Source organism: Rissa tridactyla, chromosome 10, assembly GCF_028500815.1.
Source record: "Rissa tridactyla isolate bRisTri1 chromosome 10, bRisTri1.patW.cur.20221130, whole genome shotgun sequence".
In the NCBI taxonomy this organism is placed as follows: Eukaryota; Metazoa; Chordata; class Aves; order Charadriiformes; family Laridae; genus Rissa; species Rissa tridactyla.
In genome coordinates this window covers 13,044,531-13,069,341 of record NC_071475.1, presented here as the reverse complement: position 1 = coordinate 13,069,341, position 24,811 = coordinate 13,044,531, and the positions used below count along the sequence as shown (strand labels likewise).

The window sequence follows — 24,811 nt, the reverse complement described above, 5'->3', positions numbered from 1 at the left end:
CTCCATAGAAATAATAACTAGCACATTATTCAATACTTGTGGAGCCTGTATGAACTTGTTTCACATGAAAACATCACTTCTCAGTGGCTTACCATCTAATATCTGCTGCAGGCGAGGCAAAAATTTCACAGTGCAGGAAGGCACTGTAACCCACAACTGTGGCATAGTTTTCACCATCTGAGGTCAGAATTAAGGGAGCAATATCTGCAGAAGAGAATGCAAAATGAGTGGCACTGCATTTCAGAACTGGGAATAGAAATACAGTCCCTGCATCATCCCCTTTTCCAGCAAACGTCAAAGCCTTAGCCCCTTAATGGGAATTTCACTGCCTTTTGGAACCAGTTGCACTGAGCAACTGAGCTCTCGTAAGCTTCACCGACAAAGACAACGGTGGTTGACTGCTGGACATGCCAGAACATGAAACATCAATGTGCTCCAGGAGAGAAAACAGACCCGGTTCCACTTTCTCTAGGGACCTCTTTTATTAACTGAATTCCCATCACTCCCTTTCTTCAGGGAGAAGAACAGACTGAGCACCACAACCAAAACCAAAGATTAACAATACACAATAACTAAAAAACAGAGTTGTGGTCTTAATTCAGCCCCCAGTGGCTTCAGTAGATTTGAATTGAAAAGGTTTTAGCCCAACCACAACCATGTTTTAAAACAAAAAGTGTATCAAAGCTCATGAGCACTTATGCTAACCATATAATATTGCCCATGATAAGGCCTGTTGCATTAGTTTTGACAATATATTTCTTAAAATCTGTGCCAATGCAGAAGAAAATGACATGGTTACAATCCCCAAGCTGTTCTGAAGCATTCAATCAGCAGAATGGGACACTGCAGCTATAGACCTTTTCTTGCTAATAGGAAAGGCCAGGAGGGTACTCACTGAGGACGTTCACATTAGCGCTAGCAAGGATGGTGCCGTGCTTGTTGCTGGCCTCACACTGGTACACAGCACTGTCGTGAAGCTGAAGGTTGGTAAGGCTGATCTCCCTGGCAGAGATTCTCCCTCTGAAGGTCCTACCTGGAAAGACCCAGACTATATCAGGAGATGGAGAAAACACCACAACTGTGGAGTTCACAGTCTCTTCTCACTGCTTGGAAGTCAAAGGCAAATTATAGAATCATAGAAAGGTTTGGGTTGCAAGGAACCTTGAAGATCATCTAGTTCCACCCCCCCTGCCGTGGGCAGGGACACCTTCCCTCTAAAGGGACACCTTCCTTCTAAATTCTCTTGAGACTGACACGAGGGCTATGTGTTAGGAGATGCACAGGTACAAAACATAGAATCATAGAATGGTTTGGGTTGGAAGGCACCTTAAAGACCATCCAGTGCCACCCCCTGCCCTGGGCAGGGACACCTCCCACCAGACCAGGTTGCTCCAAGCCCCATCCAACCTGGCCTTGGACACCTCCAGGGATGGGGCAGCCACAGCTTCTCTGGGCAACCTGGGCCAGTGTCTCACCACACTCACAGTAAAGAATTTCTTCCCAATATCTAATCTAAATCCACCCTCTTTCAGTTTAAAACTGTCACACCTTGTCCTGTCACTCCACTCCCTGATCAAGAGTCCCTCCCCATCTTTCCTGTAGGCCCCCTTTAGGGACTGCAAGGGGCTCTAAGGTCTCCCCAGAGCCTTCTCTTCTCCAGGCTCCCAACTCTCTCAGACTGTACTGTACATAGGAGAGGTGCTCCAGCCCTCTTACCATCTTCGTGGCCCTCCTCTGGACTCACTCCAACAGCAAAGCACATCTTCAGGATCAAACTAGGACCTTGCTCAACAGCCAGAGACCAAGTTGCAGAGCACTGCCTTTGTCAGTAGTCCCATGGCCTAAAGAAAGTGCTCTAGAGCACCAATTTCCAGGAAAATACCCACATAGACTTTTTAAAATAGTAGTAATCATACTGCTATGCCAGGGAGCAGGGCCTGTGCTCCTCAACCATGCAGTCGCTTGTGCTTATTCAGAAGCACAAAGAAAGACCAAGATGAACATGAACATAAGCTACCCAGATCCTCAAAAGATGTAAGCATTACGGGGTGAGGCAGAGGCAGTAACTCACGGGTACCACCACTCCACAGCCCTGCAGATTTCACCCCTACTCTCTTCAAGATCCCATTTAAACATTTTTTTTATTTATGAAATAAATACATTATTTATTTATGAAACTAATTCTTGTCTAAAGAGATGCCAAACCAGACATCATCCATCCCATTTGGATTTGTGTGTTTCCTCTGACTGGGTGCAACACAGGCACATCCCACCCGGCCACCACCTAAAGGAGGACTTTGGACCTTGCACTTACTATCGATGGGCATCCCGTTGAGTTTCCACTGAATGGTTGGCTCTGGGTTGCCAATTGCTTCGCACAGCAGCACAAGATTTGTTCCTACGCTGTAAACACCACCTTCGGGCTCCTTTATCCACCGAGGAGGCTCTGTAAAGAGGGGACATAACAGGTATCAGGTGCCACAGCGAGGGCATGTCCAACTCTTGCTATTGCTATGGTTCTCCAGGAGATGGCAAACGCTGACAACAGTTCCCAGCCGGCTCCTAGGAGCCTATCGTGCAGCTGTATTGTATTTCTTGCAAACGGACATTACAAAAGGTAAAATTAGCATCAGCACCCATCAATTTCTGTCCTTCAGACTTTGTGCAATGTGAGCAGCGGGGAGAGAGTGTAGGGAATGGGCAGTGTTCTTCCAACTAGAAAGCAACTGCAAAGCAGATGAAAGGTGAGAGGCTGTGGAAGGAGGTAGACCTGAACAGGTCAGCATTTTCACTAGGACCCTCAGACAGGAGATTGTGGTCTGTGAAATGAGGCGAGACTATTTCAGCAACTCAAACAAGATGCCAATATCCATCCAGCTCAAATCCCTCTCACTTGCCCAGGAGTGGCTGGAGGGCAGAGCACGGTGATGCACCAGAGCTCCACAACAGGATGCTGCACCTCCATCTGCTCATCTATGTGTGCTGGGGAAACGCATTGTGATTTTCAATATTCTGGCTTCCCATCATGTATTCAGCTCAGAGACTGATCTGTAACATATTTAGGAATGACAAAACATTCTTTCACCACTGGGGATGAAAGAACCATCATCCTGATGAGCGGTCCAGAAAGATTGCCCACAGGGTGGTGGTAGAGGAGCAGCAGTGTGCTGCTGGTTTCCCTGTGCTCTCCTCTTTCCCAGCACTGCCAGCTAAACTGGGTGAGCTCTGGGGAAACCCTCTCCTCTGCAGAGCAGCCTCTGAGCACCAGTTACCCAAACATCATGGGAAAAACACAACCATAAGGGAGGGAATGGAACCAAGGGGGGTGAAAAAAGCATTAATCTGACGAATGCATTTTTTTCTTCCTTCAGTGAGCATCCTCAATCCAAAACACAGCCTGGAATTCATCATTATCTCTCCCTGAGAAGCAACAAACTTCCAAATTTTAATTCCAGACCTGCCAGTACCTCTTCTGCATGTGCTGGGCAGATCACTGGGCCTCTCTCCCTATTTGAAAAAGATGAGCTAATGTATAGGAAACATGAGGATTCATTAGTTAATGCTCATAAAACGCTCTGAAGATTAACAGAGCTGTTGCCTGGTAATACATCTGCAGATGTTATCAGTGTGGTATGCTAAAACAAAGCATCGTTGCTCATATTCACACAGATACATTAAAAAAACACCCCTGAAGTGTGATACACAAGACCTTCCACACAAAGTCCACCATTTTCACAGTAAAGCACCGGTGAAGAGTGTTAAGTAACAGCCAAAGACTGAAGTAAAATTCAAGACACCGAATCTCATCTAAAATTATAACATCTTTGCATTTCCTTTGCTACCGCCTTCCTCACTGCAGTGCCGGTTGCCCTCCCATAGTGCAGCGTGTGACGTGACTGTACTTGTTATGCTTCCTTGTATTTCGCTCCAGGAAAAAAACTCCGCAAGCAGCTGAATATTTTGGTTTTGCAGATCATTTTCCTTTTCTCTCTCTCATATACATAATGCTTTCATCAGGAAAAGACAGGTCAAAGGCGCAGAGGTGAAAAGGTTTGTAAGAGCCCTGATTACTTTGTTGTTTGGTGGCGGTGGTTTTTTACTCTAAGTCTGCCATAAACACAGCACTTGAGACAGGGTATTTCCTTGTTTTGAAGGAGGTGGGACACCAAACACGGACTGAATACAAACCACCCAATGGACCCTTTCCTATTTTCATCTGTACATACACCCTGGAAGTGAGCTGCAGCTACGTTAGGCCACCGCTTTCCTTTCTCAGCATGAGAATTGCTGTGGTTGCCCCAAGAAAGTGATGCAGCTGCGAAGCCACAGGCAATGAGATTTTGCCAAGTAGGAAATATAATTTCACAGAAAGGCTAAAGAACCTCTTTCCTGTGTGGCAGATATGCCATACTACTTATAAATACATAAAATATAAGAATAACAAAATATACACATACTTCTTGGCAACTACAAAAACCAGTGGCTGGATGGTCAAATAGTTAATCTATGTGAGCAATATGGTATGGCAAATATTTCACTGCATAATATATTCTTCTTGGTAAGAGTTGCAAATGCGGGGCTCCTGATTAAGTGATTTATGTCTTTATGGGGAAATAATGACAGGTCCAAATATAGAAAGGATCTAAAATGGGCATCTTGTCCATCCTTCTGCAACACAGCAGGATCATCCACACCTAAAATGCCCCCGACGGATCCAAACCTTCCCCACAGCCTCCCATGCTGTCTACGGCAGCACCACACTAGAACAAATTTCTAACATCTAACCAGCTTCTGCCTTGCTGCAATTTAAGTCTATTATGTCTTACATTATCCCCAGGGAACTTTGTGAAGAAACTTCAGCTCATCTGAAGGCTGTTATGAATTCCCCAGATTCAGTGTTTCCTAAATTAAACGTACCTATCAATTTTTTTCTCAAACATCATGTTTTTGAGCTCTGTAACTACCGTTGCTGCTTTCTCCTGAACTGCCTTGAGTTTACCCTGGCCTTGATGAAGTGTGCGATGTAAAACTGGTTACGTTACGTGAGGCCTTATCAGTTCTCAGTATTCACTCTTACAACAACGCTTTGCTTTATGCTTTCCAGGAGGATTTTTGCTTTTTATGCACGACTAGTATTTCAAGCCACGTTCAGCTTGCGATCCAGTATATCCTCCAGACTAGTCTAACCAGACATTTTCCATCCTGTGCTTATGAAGCCAATTAGTGTTGCCTGATGAGAATTGCTTTGCACTTGTGCTTACTGAAGCCCATCCTTTTTATTCCAGACCATTTTCCCAATTTGTCAAGATCATTTCAAATTCTCCTCACGCCTTCCCAAGGGCTGGCAATCCATCCCATTTTGGGGGCATCATCGGCAGCTTCAGCTGCAGTTACCACCTCGCGGTCTGTATCCCCATCGAAGCATTTTTCCAGTGAAACACAACTACAATTTGAGCCCGATTAAAACATCCAGCCGTGTTTCTGCCTCACATTAGTTTCATCTATTTTATTTTTCTCTAGATGAGTAATGAAAGTATTACCAGACTTAACTGCAAAGGCCCTTAGCTATTATATCATTACTATAATTAATCATTATATTGTAATAATTATTTCTATTAAACACAGTCTAGGAGCCTCAGTCAAGACGAAGGTACCACGAGATCAGGCGCTGTGATGGTGACAAGATTTTGAGGATATACGTACACTTTATATTGTGTTCGGGGGATTATATACAATAACCAAATAAACAAACACTTGAAGTCAAGACAATTCGTGGGCTTGCTTCGCTTTTTTTTTGTTTTGTTTTTTAATAATTCTCTCTCATTCTGATAACAACAATGGGGATTTTATGCCTGTTCCAATGTTCCAGGCTACAGCTTTCTTGCAAAGAGAGATTAAAATGCTCAAAGAGTCAAGTAATTTGCTAGCTGAATATTTTCATATGATTGGTAATAACTGCCGGAATCTTTGCCCTCAGACTACTGTAGGATTAGTAAGTGGGCTGCATGCAAATATCATTAATTAAGACTGTTATTTAGAAGGCTGGGATATTGGTTTGAGATCCTCAAATACCAGAAAGAAGAACAGAATATGTGACATAGTGCAGAAATGATGGCAAAATCCTGAATTATACACCAGCACTAGACTGAAGATGGTTGGCGATTAATAACTGAGATAATTTTTCTTCCATGTTTGATTTCCTTCTCTCTGTGTGCATCATTTGAGAAGAGCCTGTCAGGTGCGAGGATGCTCTACGTCAGCATAACCTCCCTGAGACCCACTGAAATTAATGCTCGCTTCCACCAACTCAAGATCTGCCCTTGAGTGCGTACACGGGGGTTGCTGCAAAGAATGATGAACGTGCCCATCTCTGATTAATGGCAGTGATGTTTTCTGGTTAGAAATTCCAGCAGAAGACAGTGTTTGGGCTCAATTTTACCTTGATACCCTGCTTGTGAGGTGACTCCTAATAGGAAGAATTCCTGCTAGTGACAGCAGCCAACATTAGTTACGCATACAGAAAATGAATTCAATAACAATGGCAAAAGCATTTTTTACACAGCAATGGCTAGAGTAGGATTATTTCCTTCCCTCCTTTTTTTTTTTTTTTTTAAATACTTGTTTGCTAATGAGCAGGAACAACAATTCGCCAGAAAGCTTTCCTCCCTCTAGAGACTGAGGGAAAAGGGGGTCAATATTCTGAACTGCTTAATTAATGTTATTTCTCTGGTATTTTAGTTTTTGCAGCTCCTGCAATTTCTTTGAAGGATTCAATTTTTACAGCCGAGAAAATCATAGCCAGATTGTTAAAATATTCAGCTACAGCAGAGATGCTCCAAACCATCTGGAAGGATTCCTAGGAGTCAGCACTTCCCCTCTATCGCAGCTGAAGACTTGCCATGCCCTGGTATCCCCCTCTGCCACACTGCCAGGTAGGGAAAGAAGACTGTAAGACACAAGGTTGCATCAAGTGAATGGGGATGATTCATCACATACTGGGAGAAAAGGCTTTTCCTCAGCTGATGAGTAAATACAGAGCAGGTAGCTCAAAGTGCCTTTCCTCCTGTCAAGACTCCTTGTGACCACGGAGTGAGAAGCAGCACAGATAAAAACGAAGCAGTTGGCAGACTCCGACAGTTTAATACTGCCTGGGTTTGTTTTTTTTTTTAGCTCTGCAGAGCAGAGACTGGAGCATTTTTCATCGGTAAAGAGAAAATGTTTTCAGGAAGTTTTTCAGCTGTGCTTCAGGATTCTCATTCGGTAGCTATTTACGGGCAGCGCTGCTGAAAGAGTTGCAGTGGCAGTGATACTTCTGCAGGGCCCGCTTGTCTCTGCTGAGTCTCACTGGAGCTCTGCATTGCTCCTGGAAAAGAGCATCTGCCCCTGCCTCGTGTGAAGGGCTCACACCTGCAGGGTCTGGGGAGCAGAAGGGAGGAAGGAGGATGGAGGGGGGGCAGGCACCATGTGCCTCTATCTGCACTCTCCAAGATGCCTGTTATGAAGGTATCTTGTCTGGCTTTATTAATCTGCTGCCTTCTAGCAGCAACATAAATAAATGACGACCAAACGGGTGCACAAACATCGCAGGTACAAGCTGCCAGCGCTGCCCCTGTTCAGGCTCCAGACTGTGTGTGTGCTCAGGCACAGGGATGCACCACCCTACGCACAGGACAGCCCAAACCACGACAGGTACGCACGAGCGTGGGGGAATGGGCCTTGGATACTCAGTGGAGGACAAAAAGGGTGATATTTCCATTTTTTTAAAACTGTTAAAAATTAGTAGAAAGTATTTTTTTTTTTTTACTTTCTTTCTTAAGTTTTTATCATATTTTGCAGGAGCTATAGAAACCACTCTTGGCTCAAGTTGTCCCTATACAAAAATGATGGCAAGGGAGCACGTGAAGGAGGGGAACAGAAGGGTGGTACAATATTTGCTCACTCCATTTTTACAATCCTCCCTAAGCATTCACTCCTGGTGGAAGCCAAAGAAAGGAAATTGAGGTAAATGTACCTCTGATCTGGCCCAGTGTAACCATTTTCACATTCTTTAAGAGCAAGTAGAATAACAAGATCTTTCAGTCTGACATTCAGATTAATACAAGACATTTCATCAATATCTCTGCTTGACTACCTCGCATCTTTAGAGTATTGGATCTGCTCATGTATTTGTACTCCTGTTCACCGCTTTGTAGAGCCTTCATGGTTCAGGAAAAAAAATGCTTGCTTGCTTTCTTTCTCTTTTTTTTTTTAAAAAGATGCTACTTTCTGCAAGCTTCCCGAAACTATAAAGCAGGTCCTTGGCTAGCATAACATTTTAAAATAGATATAAAAGTATATAATATTGATATAAATATAATACAGATATTAAAATATCTACAAATTGATAGAGTCAGATGAATTTATGCATTACATGTAGTGACACTAGCAAAGGTCCTTATTCACTTCCCTTTGACCACCTCCCTGTTCAAAATGAATAAGCTTAGTAAAGTGTACTCAGCACCTTCCACATGAACGTGGAACTCGTGCTTCGCTCTCCCCATGGGGTTGCTTGCCGTACACTGGTATGTTCCTTCATCGGCTGCAGTCACTTGTTCTATCTTCAGTATCTTCCCAAAATTTTCTGTTTCTGGTTCATCCTTCGGCAAGTTCCCAGTGACCTTGACCCAGCTTAGATGAGGAGTTGGGCTAATAGCAAAGAAAGAAAGAAAAAAAAGATTTTGAGTTGAATACTAGGCTGCTGTAATGCTTCATGTTAGCAGAGCTGCTGGACTTCACAGAATCATACAATCGTTACAGCTGGAAGAGACCTTTAAGATATTCAAGCGCAACCATTAACCTAGCACTGCCATGTTACCACTAAGCCATGTATATGTGAAGTTTTCAGAGTCTTCTGAGCCTTTTAAAACACTGGGGCTATACTATGGGTTATACTACAGACTATAGCTACTCTATGCTGCTTCTTGATTCAAAGGGCCCCTACGAATAGGTTCTTCACAACCAACACCAGGCCATGGCATGAGGCTGCATGCCTTGTACGCGTATTGGCATGGTCTGTGGGAGAGGGAATGGAGCTCATTTTGTCCTGCTCAAAAAGGGCACTTGAGGACAGACAAGGAGGTAAAGACTTCATTACAGTGACTTCACTCGGTGCCCTGCCTGGTTAGAAAGGTGGCCAACCACTGGAGACGGCTGAAAATGCTCCTTACGTTTTCAGAAAGCAAATGGCAGTGACACAGAAATTCGGGACAGACTGTCGTCTGCGCATTCCCAGCTGGGCTTTGCGACCCCGACACCGTACACGACGCTCATACACAGTGTCATATCTGCTTAGTCTCGTGTCCATCTGTTATCGTGGCAAAATGCCCGGGCACAAGCTACTCAAAGCCCCAGGTACCAAGAAATCATGGTTTTCCACGAGCAGTGAGCACAACCGTGCAAATATCCTATTATTTCCTGCACGAGTCCTCGTCCTGCTCCTGTACCACTGTCAGGCACTGTGTTACCGTGGTGTTGTATTGAGGCAATGCTGTCCTGACACTGGCATTGTTCAGATTATAAGTCTTCAAAAATGACAGATTGGAAATGTACTTAATTCCTTATTTTGCAGTTGCCTGCCCCTGATCTTAGTTACTTGAAATCTGGCTCAGTCTATCCACTTCCGTGGTTTGTGGACATTTGGTGGGATGGCTTGGCAGACATATAGGCAAAGCTGATCATTTTTCTGCTGAAAATGGGAATTTTAACAAATAAAAATGTTGTTTTACGTTGCCTTTTTTGAATCGTTTCAGTGAAAAATGTTTGTTTGGTGATCAAACAAACAAGTACTTTGTCTTCTTTCAAAAGTGGCTATTTTTAAAAAAAACACCTCTGTTTAAAAAATAATTTTAAAAAATTTTCTTGGAAAATTTTGAATGAAACAAAAATATTACTTTTTCTTTTTACTTTTTTTTCCCCCCAAAATAAACAGTGTCCTCTTTTGTCTTTCTATTCTTGTACATGATATTAATTCTCGCACATGAAAATTTGTATTTGTGTATTTCCGAGGCGATTTACCTATAAAGTACCTTGAAAACACTATAAACTCACAGCTGTGGACTTGTGGAGGTTTGGGCGCCTGCGAATTAGCTTGATGGGTAGTGAATTAAACAAGGAAGTGTTGCAACAGGGAACCAAAACTCTCCGCAGATACCTGGAGTGAATCCAACAGAGACAAGTAATTCACCGTCTCTCAGAAATGGCAACCAACTGCAGAGGCATAATCTTGCCAGCTCAAATGAGCAATGCCCTTTCAAGCCCACATGGAAAACCAAAATACCCTAAACACGTTTGTTCAGGCAGATAAATATCCTGGATTTTGGAGTTTTATAGAGGGGATATAATTGCACAGCCTTTAATATGAATTATCTACCTGCTAACCACAGTCTGCGTTCACAGACCTGCAGCTCTGCCATCCAGCGTGAGAAGACGATGATTTAAGTCTCCATTCGACAGAAAGCTCTATCGCAAACAAACCAGATGTGACTGCGCTTTCATTGTGGGTTTAGCGGTCGGAGAGATTTTTTGCTTTACCTATTTCTCTGGTGGCAACTCTTCTGAGGCAAACCATTGCATCCACAAGCACACAGCAAAAATTGGAAATCTGGACTGAGGGCCAAGTGGAGCTTATGTCTGTCTGAGTTACTGCAGCAGGAACAAGGTCTGGAGAGGCATTCACCGCTTCATTGCAGGGACTGCACTCAACGTTTATTTATCCATTCCCTTTCCTTACTTACCCTTACTTTGTCCTGTGTTATTTACAATAAGGAACAAAATTGTCCTGATTTCCCGTCGAATCCCATCTACTTTAACTCTTCCTTAAATTATTACAGTCAGCAGCTCCTCACTGAGATACTCTGCCATGCTCAGGACAACCAGATCCAGGACTAGGGCTTGAGTAGTGCTCTAACGTGAATGCTAATAGCAATAATAAGCTCGAGATACCCGTGCAGCACAAAGCACCGGAGGCATGCATAGGAACGGGCCCAAGCGGGAAACATGGGACTGGAACTAAATTTGAAATTAGCCCATTACTGTTAGTTTTAGCAGGATCAAACCAATACGGCTGACTCCGGTTCACCATTTTTTTACATAGTTGTGGACTTTGCTCTTCGACATACTGGCGTCTGTGAGAACATCACGGAAGGAACGTCTTTTGTATGGAAATCCTAGATGCTCGCGAATGGACCACAGAAAGTGGCCAGGACCACAGGCACTCCCGAGCCAGCATCTCCCAGTACAGCTGGGTTAAGCGGGCCACCAGTCTCACTCAACGGGGTATTTCCTTAATGAGTGTCTTGCATCAAAATCTCTCGAGAACTTTGCATTTGAAAACCTGAGATCTTAGGAAAAATGCTGAATAATTTTTGAGCGTTGAACCAAAACTGAATTGGCAAAACTAGAAAAGAGACACTACAGGTTGTGAGCCAAACCACAGAAGCTGAATTCTGAGGTTATTTACCTTCTCAACATCTCAAAAGTAGTAATAGTGAAAAAAGTTCCATAATAGGGTTTTATTTTATATAATACTAAAAAAAAAAATCAATATTTACCATGATATGATTTTAATTACTTGTTTATAAGCTATAGCAATAACAGATACATGAATGCTGCATACTAGCTCTGTGCTGCTTTACGAGGAGCGTGCATACTTTAGAAAAACCCTGCATAGAGGTTCAATTTAAAATTGTTTGGGCAGGTAGGTATATTCATTTGTAGCTGTATAATTTTTTAATATAGCTTTTTCTTTGCTCAAGTCTATTTCAAAAGGCGATTAAGTTTGTGCAGTATTGTGCATTACTCACAGCCCTTCAGCAATACATTCGAGTAGCAGGACACCTCCCTTGATGACAGTGACTGATGAGCTACTGCCAGCAGATTCAGGAGGGATCAGCAGTTTGGGTTTTCTTTCCTTGATAAAATTTGCTAAAAAAATAAAATAAAATAAAAGTTAGATAGAAAATCTTAGAGCCTTTGCTTACCCTTCAATAATGCCACAAACATTACTTCTGTCAGAAGGTTTCAGACATCAATTTGTCAAGTTTCTTTTTTATTTATACACTTTGAGACCAATCCAGGACTCTGCTGTTTCTCCTGCTTACAGTGAGAAGATGGCTACAGCAATAACCACAGGCAGCAGTACTGGTGAAGCCCCTGTTCCTGCAGTTTCACATCCTGCTTTCCAAGCACTGGCCCTTTCCCTCATCCTCCTCAGCCAGTCTTGGTACCTGGGTCTTCTCAATCGCTGATCTTCTGGTGCTCACCATCTTTCTTTGTATCTCTCTGTTGCATTGACTCCATCACCTTTTAAACCTCAGATGAAAACCCATCTTTCCTGACTTGAATATCCCACAGAATTGTCCTTCTTGCTACAATTATTAAATCTACAGTAATGGAGATACAATTTGTAAGGAAGACTGTTAAAATAATAAAACAAGATTGACCTGCATTTGATTTCAACGGACCATTTGTTCCAGCCTGCCAAACAATGGTTTCATGATGAAATATGCATAGAGTTAAACGGCTATCCAGTTATCACTATAATAACAATTAGCACAGTAATGAATAAGTCCCCAAATGGTACTAGTTCTTCAAAAATAGTCAGTTACGGATGATTTGGTAAAAGACCGCATGTATGTCTCTGAACCATTTTCTAATTTTTTTTTTCCCCCTCCCCTTGCTTTGTACCTCTCTGAATCGGTGTCACGAGCGCCCAGAGCTGCAGCACAACACTTTGGTGCCTCTGGATACTCTCGCACGTTTTGCATCTGCCCTCCACCTCCCGCTGCCAAAGGCAGGCATCCCCCTTCCCGAGCGGCGACAGGAGCTGAGACATCTCTCCGAGGGAAAAATGGGGTTTTGAGCGGCTGTCACTCCGCACAAGCCCTGCTTGTTCTGCTCACAGTGCTCAGCCTCCCTGGGCCAAGGCTTGACCTCTGGTCAGTGCTTCAAGCTATCCAGCCCAAAACGCTCGCAGAGAGCCCGTTTTTCAAAAAACTTCAGTGCTTGTCCAGCAAAATGATGTCTTTCGGGAGTTTCAAATTGGGCATCTCAGAAAACAGAGGCTTTCAGAACCAATTTAAACAAATAAATCAGTCAAGAGCTACATGCAAAAAACTGATACTCTCATTTTTACTTCTCTTAAACAAAACTAACTGGGTGGAGGATTGCCAAATTAGCCGCTAGCTGCCTTCTGACTTCTCCACATTGCCTGCACAAAGCTCAGCAGAACATTTGCAGGACATTGCTGCACAAAGACGGGGACATGGACACAAAGTGAGGGAATATAAGAATCCCCGGGATGAGAAGCACCTTGTTGCAGTGCTCACCTGTGGCGCGCATCAGACAGGGCAATACACGACCAAAGAGAACCACCTGCCGTCTACCGCGAGCTACAGGGCACAATTAACACAGAGCACCTAAAGCTCTGTAAATCCCCACCTTCAGCTCACCCTGGAGTAATGCAGCCCCAGAGTGACCCTTTAGACACGAATTCTGGGTTTCAAACCGTGGGTACCTAACGCCAGCGTCTTCTTGAATGCCAGAGGGAGATTCGGAGCACCCAGCCCTGGCTCCTGCTCTGAACTGATAACACGAGACGCCCAGGACGTCAGCCTCCTTACTCACATCACATTATGAAAGGTGAACCACTTCTTTGAGTAAGAAAACTACCTCTTTGTTAAAAACCCTTCAGATTTCTGTCAAAAAGTACAAGATGAGCAAATTGTACTCCACAGACCACTTAAATCCATCCCATTGCAATAAAAAGCCTTTTGTGAATTTTTTTTTTTTTTCTTTTTCCAGAGCAGCAGCTCATATTTCATCTCAGCTGGTAGATTCTCAGTTTAAAGGCTAAATAACAAATGCATTCAACTCACCCTTAGTAACCGCAGCGTTAGGTGAGCCTGAGTCATTAGCATGCTTAACTGAAATAAATAAAAGTGACAACCAAACAGAAACATGCACAGTTTATATAGAATCAAAAGAAACAATAAATCAACCAAAACAAAACAATGCCCTCCCAATTTTTGCCATAAAAGAAAGAAACAAACAAAAAATATAAAGTAAAGCAACAGATGAACAATGAATGAAAATATAAAGAAAATCCTTTAAAGATATGTACTATTCTGCAAAATACTTCATGGGTGATATTATCATCATTTCACCCTAGCTACCTAATATAATAAAAAAAATGACTAAACCCTAAGTAACCACTGTAAGAAAATTTTATAAAATTTACCCAGTCTCTTTTTTTCTTATTGTTTCAGTTTTTCTATGTGGGTTTTTTTTTTTTTTTAATACAGTCCCTCAACAGGGACTTGGCACAGGAAGGAGTGAGCTGATTTTACAAAACCCTTCAAGTATATTCCTCGCGCTTTTGCCTGCACCCAGTCCCGTGGCTTTGATGGCAAGGTGCACACACTGCAGTGTTTTGTTGGGCCACTGCCAGGGCTACCAGAGGCCCCACAGTCAAACCCCATCTCATTTTTCTCTAATCTCTGTGTGCACATGGGTGGGACCGGACCCATTAGAAAAGCTATGGAGAGCAACATTTCATTTTGATATTTTTCTCACAATTATTATCCCAAGATATGGTATAAGCAAGCATTAAGATATACAAAGCCACTATTAATCCTTTATCTTTTTATCCCAACAAGAAAACTCTCAAAATAATATATTAAATATTAGATTTTCATTCATGAAGAAAAATCTCCTTGGCTTTCTGGGCTGCATAAGCCCGAAAGGTCAGAAGTATTAGTGAAACAGAAGACTGATATTAAGGGCACAGGCAGCCCCGGTGAGTGGTACAAGTGATACCAGAAACTATTACAGCCAAAAGAGATTCCAGCAAAGCGGGATGGATCTCCAGCTGCTATAAGCTGCCTTAGTTCCAGCGGCTTCTATGGGGCTTTGCTGATTTAATGCAGCTGAGAGCGTGGGGGTTTTTTTTGCTTGGATATTTGTATTCTTCTCCTCTGTTTCTAACACTGCTACCCATATACCCCTTGTGTTCAGTGGCTTTACGCAGCTGGAATTAGCGGTTTGATACGGCAGCAGGAGGGTATACACCCAACAAATGCACATGTAGGAGGATGGGACAGCAAAGCCCACACACCCCGGGGAGGCGCTGGGGCAGCACCTGAAACCATCTTTTGTAGGAGACCCTTGGAGACCACAGGAATACAGATCCGCTTAAATAAATAAATAAATAAAATCTGATGGTCCCTACACAACACGTCACTAAGGAAATGGAAAATGCCTCATGTGTCACTACTGATGCTCATGGCAGCCTTCAAAGACCTGGAAAGCACTGTCTGCCTGTCCTGCTTGTTTTGGACCATCACGGAAGTCACCGCTGGGGAGATCCAAAAAAACTGGCCTACAGGGCTTGCTGCTAAAGAGCAGCCCATTTTCTCCTTGAGGAAGGGAAGGACAGCCTTGCCTCCTTTATCTTGACACATGGTGACGGCAAAGGCAAAGAGGCCTCCATGGCAGAGCTCCGGGCACAGCTCCCTCCCCGCGTCCTGGCAGGCAGGCAGTGGGTGAGAAGCTCCCTAACGCCATCCTTCCCAACCCTGCCGCTGCACCCGCACCAAACCAGGCCTGCGCCCAGCGAGGAGGCGGCCACACAATGTCCTCGAGACCTGGTGACCCCCCAGACTGCAAGAGAAGTGGATTTCCCTAATGCATCATTAGCTTTCGCCAAGGGGAGAACAGGAGGAAGAACGAGGCATTTTTGGGACCCAGCAGCTGCAAAAAGCTTTTATCAGTTGAATTTAGCCCTTAGAGTAAGGTTAATAATGCAGGAATAAGCACAGTAACATGCATTTTCTTCAGAGAGAATGGCATCAGAGACACAGGGCGCCCATCTGCATTTGCTGATGCCTGGGGAGTTAAAAAAGAAAAAACAACAGAAAATAAGAAACTACTCATCCACAGACTTACAACGGGAAACCTTCAGCGTCATTGGCATTTTCTGTACAATTGTCCTCAGTCTTGGAAACGCTGCAAAGCAACAATAATCACTCCGACTGTCATTTTCTTCCACATTCGCAAAGTAGAGATCTCCCTTAAGGCTCATGGAGACCCTTTCATCTTGCGGAATGTGCTGCAAATCTAGCAAGAAAAAATAATTATGATATGGTAATGATACTGGGCTGTTTCACCAATATGACTGCTAATGCTCTCCTGTCATATGTTCGCTTCCAAACAGAGAATATAACTTTGACGTGAAAGAAGCAGAAGATCCAGCATAACTGATGGGTTATTAACCAATATTCAACATAAGATTGATAATTGATAATAAATATTTATATATATAGTAATATGTTTATGCATGAAATACATGAAAAAATAATTGATAATGAAACATGGATCATTAAAAGTACTCGGTACGATGTTTCTGCTCAGGTCAAAGGGAATTTCCAGCGCCTCTCCCCGATACAAAGGCCTGTAATGATGACACGGAGGTCATCACTTATAGGTGTCCCCCATGGCCAGTCTCCCAAGCACTTTGCTCGCCCGTAACTGCAGATTACGGCAGGGGAGTGTTAGGATGAGCTAAGGTTGCTGCACTGTCTCGTCGTTGATCCAGCCAAACGCCGGTCTGTGCTAAACACGTATGTCAGGAGTAGAGAGGCTGCCTTATAAGATCAGAGGTTTACTCTGGCACCCTGTCTCTGCAAGTTCTTGGTCAGCATCAGCAACAAACCCGTCATGTCATGGAGGCAATCTGAGTTACTTTGCTTCCCAAGAGCCAGAAAGCCCTGCAGAACACCAATGCTGAAGAACAACGTGATAGAAACCCGCAAGGAATTAATAATACATACCTGACAGATTTTTTTTTTCCTTAGTATCATAAATCAACCATTTGTTTATGAAAAGAGGAAAATAATAATGATAGAAATAATATATAGACACATTTTATCTTCTCTACTGCAAATGCAGTAGTCCTTGTTACTGGTAGACTCATTTACCGACATGTAAGCTTTCTGATATCTCATGTTTAATAATATGTTGTGTCAATGCACTCTACAATTTAACTTTGTGTTATGTAAAAACATATCTCCAGTCTCCATTTTTCAATTTTGTTTTCCAATATCTAGATCTTTTTTCCTAAGCGCTTGCACAATTACCATTCTCATCAATTATGAATCTGTAGTGAAACTGCTCTGGAAGACAAATGCTTTGAGTCTCCTCACATGAATTGTGTAAAAATTGTTTACTTACCAATATTCATCCAATAGATATGCAAAGGCGGGATGCCTTTTGGGGGGTTACAGTGCAAAATCACAGAATCACCATGTTCCACATCAAGGGGCTCAATTTTTTCTTTCGGGAATTTTGGTACACCTGTACAAAAGCAAAGAAGATCCTCTTTTATTTCTACCTTTTGAAATTTTGCCCTTTGCTTCCCTCTTAGTATAGTTCTTAATAAAATATTTACCTTGACATCATCGTTTGCATTCTCTGCCTTTAGTTATCATTTGCAAAATGATACAGAATAATGATGCATTTTACAAAGAGTATGAAATCTTTGCTGGAATTCTTCATTCACAATGTGCACAGCCTGTAGTATTGAAAGTCAGGCAACTGAGGGGTGATGTTTAACACTTGTCTGTGATGTCCATGAGCTTTGCTTAGGCTTTATTTTAATGCATTTATTTTGAAATGCTTTCTAGAGCTCCCCTGTTTGGGCTGTCTGGAAGGGACAACTCAAAGCCACACAGAACCTGAGGCTAAGATTGGCGTAAAGGTCTGTGCACTGGCGGGTCCCAGGCCATTCCCGGGAGACCAGAAACCAGTCTGGGAGTGCAGCGTGTTCTGGGAAGTCGTGGCTAAAAAGTGGTTCCCAAGAAACCACAGCAAGTCAATGCAGGTGAGGACAGACACCGGGCAGTTATTCTGCCTTGCGCCTGGAGTTGTCCCAATTCTTACCCATCTCCAGAAACAGATGAAGCAGAGGTCTGGTTTAAAGACTATACTGCCTCCTCATCCCCTCAGGTGTAAAACCTGCAGGCTTTCTCGGCAAGCTTGCCCTTCGGGATGCAGAGGCAGGATTTCCACGAAAGAATACACAGGGGTGCACAAGGGCTGCACTATCTGGGCTTAAATATAGGTTAAATAATTAGGGGATCAAGGAGTTGTTTAATCACCCAGAGCATCAGCACCGATGCCAGCAGACTGTTCAAAGGCCGGACCACACTTGGCAAACCTGGGCAAACCTGGACAGTCTCAGTAGCCGAAAATGCCCCCAGAGCACATCCAAGAAGATGGGAAGGAGAGCTGGGCTGGAGCCCGCACCAAACCAAGCACCCGGAGTCTGCAGCTCAAAGAAATTAGTCCGCAAAATGTAACCACTCCTCCAACGAATTTAGCTAAGACAGTTTCAGGGCGGGCGCTGTCTTTTCCTTTCATTTCAGGCAAGTTCAAACTAGCGAAAGTTTCAGTTCAGGCAACTGCATTAAACAGCAAAATTAACAGCAATTAAAGAGCAAAGGAATGAAAGCATCCCGGCTGTGCAGAATAAACTGGCACAGCAAATATTGCCATCCCGGTGTTCAAGTCATAACAGGGAACTCTGATAGCGAATAAACAATTTGAAACACCGGTGGTCCAGAGCAGTGGCTCCGCAGGACAGCTGCAGCGTCACATCGCAGGAGCCAAATCGAAGGAGGAGGGTGAGAAACGCAGGGTCAGGACTCTGAGGAGACTTTATATGTTGTAGGATTAGTAGACATACAAAGAAGCTATAAAACACTGATTGCCTGAGTGCAGATTGTGCACAGATTTTTATCTCCAGCAGGATTATTAATACATTATGAATTCTTAGGAGAGGCAAAATGGAGCTAATGAGCATTACCCACCCTGCAGGTGAAATTTCAGATAACAAAGGGAACTATATATCCAAATCCAGTACATTCAATAACCTATAGTCTTCAAGCCCTGGAAAATACATCTGCTGACCGCTGGCGAGATGGAACACTTTCCAGCAGGAAAAAGCCATTCTGTTGGTCTAAAGCTTACTTACTCCCAAAAGCACATCACTCTCAACAAAACTCTAAGAAAGCTGGATCAGGTGAAGGATAAGGGATTTCTGACTAAACCGAAGAGACCAGCAAATAGACTAATAGTGAGATCACTCATCTTGGACATTGGAAACTCTTGTTCAAACCCATTTTCTGCCTCATTTGGCACCACTAAATCTGGGGCTCCAATATCCCAGTTGGGTGCCATAACCACTGGTCACTGGTCTTCTCAGACAAAGTCTGTAGCCAGTTATTACAGAATTATGCAAAAATATAGTCAGTCCCACCAGGAGACAGTGAAAAATCATGATCTTGGTATCATTAGCTGGCAGTGCAGGCATTCATCTCCACTGCAGGGCCCAGACATCTGCCTTGGGTCCCCAATGGGGGAAGCAGCAACTTGAACCCCAGTGTCCTCCATCCCTAACAAGTGCTTGAACTACAGGTGGTCGGGGCTTCTGGGTGCTTCTATGCTGTTTTACTTCGTTCATTGTGAAAAACATGGAAAACTTTCATTTTCCCCTCAATGCATAGCATTTTGAACCCTTGAAGATTTGCAAGGCAGGAAAACTCAACTTTCATGATAAATTCCTGAGCCAAACCTTGTGACAAGCGTATTTTCTTGCTGGGATCCCATTGGCCTCAAAGACTAGAAAAATAACTGCTTCTGAATTCTGCATGAGGAAATTTATTAAAACTAAGAAGCTAATATCACATTAGACTTTGGCTCTTGCACATTTGTCTTCGGCATGTATATGTAGGCAATATTTTTTTTTTCCCCCAGTGTTCCTGTTTTAATTAGTAGATATTCCAGAATCAATCACTACTGATTTGTGGCTGATCACAGAAACTATCACAGCTGAATTAAGCTCAAAAGTATCATACAAGATTAATTGTGTCATGAAAGTGTTTAATACTGTATGGAGTTATCAATGCAGCACATGGACACTGTAAAATTTACAACCAATTGATCTCTGTGCAGCGATACCATTAAAACTGTCATGTCAATCTTTCATGCAATTCCCCACACGCGGATATAATGAGAGGGGACAGAGAATCCAGCGTCGCTCCAAGTGCTACCTCTCACATATCCATAACACAGGGGAGAACGACGTTATTTAATGACTCTGAGAAAGGCTTGCTGAAGTGCCAGCAGGACGGCTCTCGCGACACAAGCAATCAAGTGGCATGTAGGAAACGGCCATAGGGAAGATGACAAACTGCACACCTGCCTTCTGTTACAGAGACATCTTCTAAAAGCCCACCGTGACATATAAAGCTCTCAAAATGGTCTTGGGAAAGGCTTCGCTGCCCAAATATTATTTCCTGACAAGGCTGTACTGTGAATGCTGTATAGAGCTCAAAAAACAGAATTACAGTGCTCTGACAGTGGGTAAACCGTGGAAATGGAGGATTATTGGTGCGCCGAGTCATCTGTGCAAGGAACCGGGCTCTGTTTAATCCCTGGGGTGACTCAAAGTTTAATGACCGAGCTGTACTCGGGATTAGGCTAAAATACCACTGGCAAATTAGGCTGGCCGAGAGAAATTTCAGAAAAGAGGCCGGGTCACTCCCTCCTACTTCTTATCTGTTCTTATCTGTTCAGAAAATGCAGTATCTCAAGTAAATGCAAACAGGAGGGAGACCAATACAGTGCAATATAAAAATCTAAATTTGAGTTTAGCAGTATAGATGCAGAAATGTAGCAACCAGAGTTGGGGTGCTCCAGTCCCCAGCAGGCTTGCTTCAGATTTACTCGGGTACCTATGAGCACACTTTGCCCTACAGCTTAGGTTTTGTCCTATTGCCGACTACAGGGACTCCACACAACTGTAACTGTACCGAATATGGCAATTTATACCTATTTATATGAGAATGGAGCTCATTCGATCTGGTATTTTACATGTTTCTGGGTAAAGTGTTGAGAAATTGAACTGAAGGAAAAGGGTTTCTCCAGGTAACTGTAGAAGTCCTTGAGACCACTGTGCCTGATTTCTACCAGTACCTGGTGTAAAATGGGGGTCAACTCATTACGGTAAGTCAGCAATTAGCAAATATTTTGAGAAACTATTGTAGGAAAACATCACTATACACCAGGTCTGTTTTTATAACCTTATCTGTGGAGGCTGCTGGAGATGTGTCGGGGTCTAGATGGATGCTTAGCCTGGCTTATCATGGATATTCTTGAGTTCTTCCATGCAAATAAATCCTTAGAGGATGTAAGAGTGAGGGAAAGTGGAAGTAGTCAAGAAAATTCTGTATCCTTGAAATTCCCAGCTCCTCAGACACTTTAATTAGTAGCTGACTGATTTGTTATACAGATCTATATCTTGTGCAGTGAACAGCCCAACACATCAAAGAATTTGAAACGTGACTTACAGTCACCTATCCCAAGAATTGTACTGAATACAGCTTGGGCAGCTTCCAGTGCTCATCTCACAGCATCAATTGATATTCTGATCCATGTAGTATAAGCAGTAGTTAAATCTGTAATTTTCATTGCGGCCTTTGAACTGTTTATGAGATATGATCCTGCTTATTTATGTTTTTTTTAGTTGCTGCATTAAATTGAAAAAGTTAGGAAAGTTTGCCTGTCAAGAAGACCATGTCTGTCAGTCTTCTCGCTCTCAAAGAAGCTTTTATGATGGAATCAGTGACAGTCTTTTTTTCTGTGTAAATCTCTCTCTATTGCCCTTTCCAAAATGATGGTTGCTGGCAACAATCAGAGTGATCCCAACAATTTAGATGGCCAGAAAAGTTGTCAAAGGTACAGGACACCGGTTTAGGAGGCAAGACGTTTAAATTTTATTCTCATCATCTGCAAAGTCTCAGTGAGTTATTCTCTTTTGTTTTCTCTTCCATAAAGGCTATACTGAATACCTTCACAAAGCGTGTTATTGAAACCTCCTATTTCAGTATCAGCTCAGTATCTTTTAATGATTTCACAATATTCACATCTGTTTGTTGGGTTTTTTTACATATTAACACAGGTTTTGCTTTCTTTGGGAATTCTAGGGCTAACATCATTGGCACAGCACAGCCTGCCACTGGACAGTTTTATGTGTGGCTATGTCTCCATCCTCAGATCTTCAGTCTTTTGGAGCAGCAGCTTTAGAAACACTGAGCATAAATCTTAACGCAGTCTACCATGAAGAGTCTTTTACACTACAGTTAATTAAAGAAGTTTAAACAGTACTCCTTCTCCTTCCTTTGGCACTGGGCCTACTCAGTAATTCAAGCAACAGATTCCCTAAACACAGGAGGAGGGTAGCTGAGGTCCGTGTTCTCACCATTTAAATTCATTTTCATGCTGCGTGTATCTTGCAACAATCTGGACTTAGTAAATGAGGCAAACATATAGAGATCCTCCAACCCCATTCTTCCCCACTCTCCTTAATGTCATCATATATAGGGGAGGTGTGGTATTTCCATTGTGTAGGTGAGATTTAATGATCATTTCTGCTGACATTTCTATTGCTTTTCTGGAACGACCACTGTGAGTAAACAGCCTTTTGTTCTCCTTTTCAGGAGCAACCTTACTTTCCTTACAGACCCAGTTTTCTCCTTCTGCAGCGTAAATGTAATTTATGAAAAGAACTGGCCTAGTCTGACTTGCTGGGTTTTTCTTCACTTCATTGGCATAGTGACTTGCCAAGTCGCTTACATTTTAGTTGAATACAGCTGGCAAAGCACTGCCACCTCTGCATCATTATCATGAATGCATGTAGTGATCTCACATGGACCAGTCTCTGCTTCAAAACTTGAGGGTGAATAGAGGTAATTTATCCCAAACTCTTCTGTGTCAGTGATTGCCTACTTTACAGCGGATCTGTGCACCAGCAGCTCTCTTTCACTTGAGCACAGTTGTAGACCATCCAGCACTTTAGAAAATCAAAGGTGTCTTCTATTACTCTCTGAATCCTGATTTAATTTGCAGCATCTACATTGCACCATTAAATGAAAGAACTTATGACAGAAGAGTATGAATAAAAGCAAATGTGCCTTAAAAGATGTGGGAGTCGGGTAAATCGCTCTAATATATTATCTGCACCATTTATTTATTTTCTGGATTTAGGACTTTGCATGTATTAGCACTAAAATTCCTCTTATATTTGATAACAACCGTGTTTGTAACTTCTCACTTAATTTGTTGCTAACTACCCCAGTATATTTAATATCTACTCATGCTAGTATGGACAATTTTTCATTAAAAGCAAAAATTATTTGCTCTGAGTATAGATTCAATAAGCCCAAATACAGACATCAACTCATTCTTGTTTTCCATTTTTAGGCATCTTTTTTAGTTCAGTAGCAACAGAGTATCAGAATATTCTGCTGCTGGAGGTGATATACCTTCACTGAAATATGACACAGGTCTTGAACTCCTCTGAAAATTAATGAGTCTGAGACATTTTGCTTAAGAGAAGTCATATTAACCCCACTGTCCTGGCCAGACTCAAAAGTCAATAACTATGTCCTGTCTAAAGCTCTGAGTAACGGCATCACTCCCCTGTTCCTGCCTGAACCACCAGCCGATATCAGCTGCACCGTCCTACCTGTGGAGCCAGCTTACGTTATTTGTTCAATAAACTTCAACTTACTGTCCTTAAACTTTACGCAGCTATCCGCTGCTAAGGAATGCTATTCCCTTAAAGCAATTGCAAATTGGTAGAGACTAAACCACGTAGCAATATATGTAATCTTGGTAATTCCACACCAAACACCAAGCTACTGCATTAGGGAATACTGTGCAATACAGTTGAATGTGAAGTAAATTTAGCAAGGAAAAAAAATCCATAAAACTGGATGGAAGGAAAATAAATCTTGTCCGTCTTGAGGCACATTCATAACAATACATTTACATGGCATCCTTAGCAGCCCTCTTGCAGGAACTCTCCCAGCCCCTGCAATGTGTCTTATTTCCAAAGTGACCACAGGGCCATGAGTCTCCCACCCTGGCTATGCCTAAAATACTTCTCAGGATTATTTCCCACGATAAAAACTTGACAGAAATTATTACGCATGTTTCTCATAGGCTGTTTCATCTGCACAGACCTGCTAGGAGTAGGTTTTTGTAGCTCGGTGGCCATCTCTTGTCATTGCAAACGCTGAGAAAGGCTATGGAGATACCCCCCCGCCATGTGGACACACCAATTCCACATATGCCCAGTTCCTTTCAGATCCCCTGACAACAAAATGTAGGAACTTGGAAATGCAGGATCTAAGCCTGAAAAAACCCTCCAGTGCAGTATTGATTCTCTTCTTCTATGCTACTTGACCACATCATACAGTCTGCTTCATGTTCTCACCCTGCTCCATTGTGGACCCAGAGACGTCTCTTGTACTCCCATTAAGAAGCTTCTGCCCCAAATTTTCCTGTTCTCATTTCATATATACCAATCTTAAATTTATCACCAATTGTGTCTTCATCTTCCTATGTTACTTCCAAACTACAAATGCTTGAATGTATTGATACAAAGCCGGTTGTATCAATATTGTCCTAATCAGGACCTCGAACTTTGTATCAATAAATTTCATCCCACTTATGCAAACCTGGTCCTTAAAATCACTCATTTTCTCCTCTGCCTTTCCTCTCTGCTAATGATGGAAGGACACATTCTAGGATCAGTAATTTTTACTACTATATTTTGGAGCTTATTTTTCATTCAGTTCCAGGTCTTTAATATGCTCCCTGTAAGTATTTATACCAAACACCAAAAGCTAGTGACATCAGACTAAAGAACTCC

At 42.7% G+C, this 24,811-nt stretch overlaps 1 protein-coding gene across 1 annotated transcript in view; it reads right to left on the bottom strand.

Moving 5' to 3' along the window:
• The window catches only part of CHL1 (cell adhesion molecule L1 like), a 138,364-nt gene that overhangs the window by 26,762 nt on the left and 86,791 nt on the right, over positions 1 to 24,811 (bottom strand). Inside the window, exons 6-13 of the mRNA XM_054216117.1 lie at positions 17,266 to 17,388; positions 15,982 to 16,152; positions 13,914 to 13,961; positions 11,841 to 11,961; positions 8,501 to 8,685; positions 2,315 to 2,446; positions 896 to 1,033; positions 93 to 204 (exon numbers count right to left, since the gene is read on the bottom strand). Of these exons, the coding sequence (XP_054072092.1) occupies positions 93 to 204; positions 896 to 1,033; positions 2,315 to 2,446; positions 8,501 to 8,685; positions 11,841 to 11,961; positions 13,914 to 13,961; positions 15,982 to 16,152; positions 17,266 to 17,388 (1,030 nt within the window). The remainder of the gene's footprint in view (positions 1 to 92; positions 205 to 895; positions 1,034 to 2,314; positions 2,447 to 8,500; positions 8,686 to 11,840; positions 11,962 to 13,913; positions 13,962 to 15,981; positions 16,153 to 17,265; positions 17,389 to 24,811) is intronic.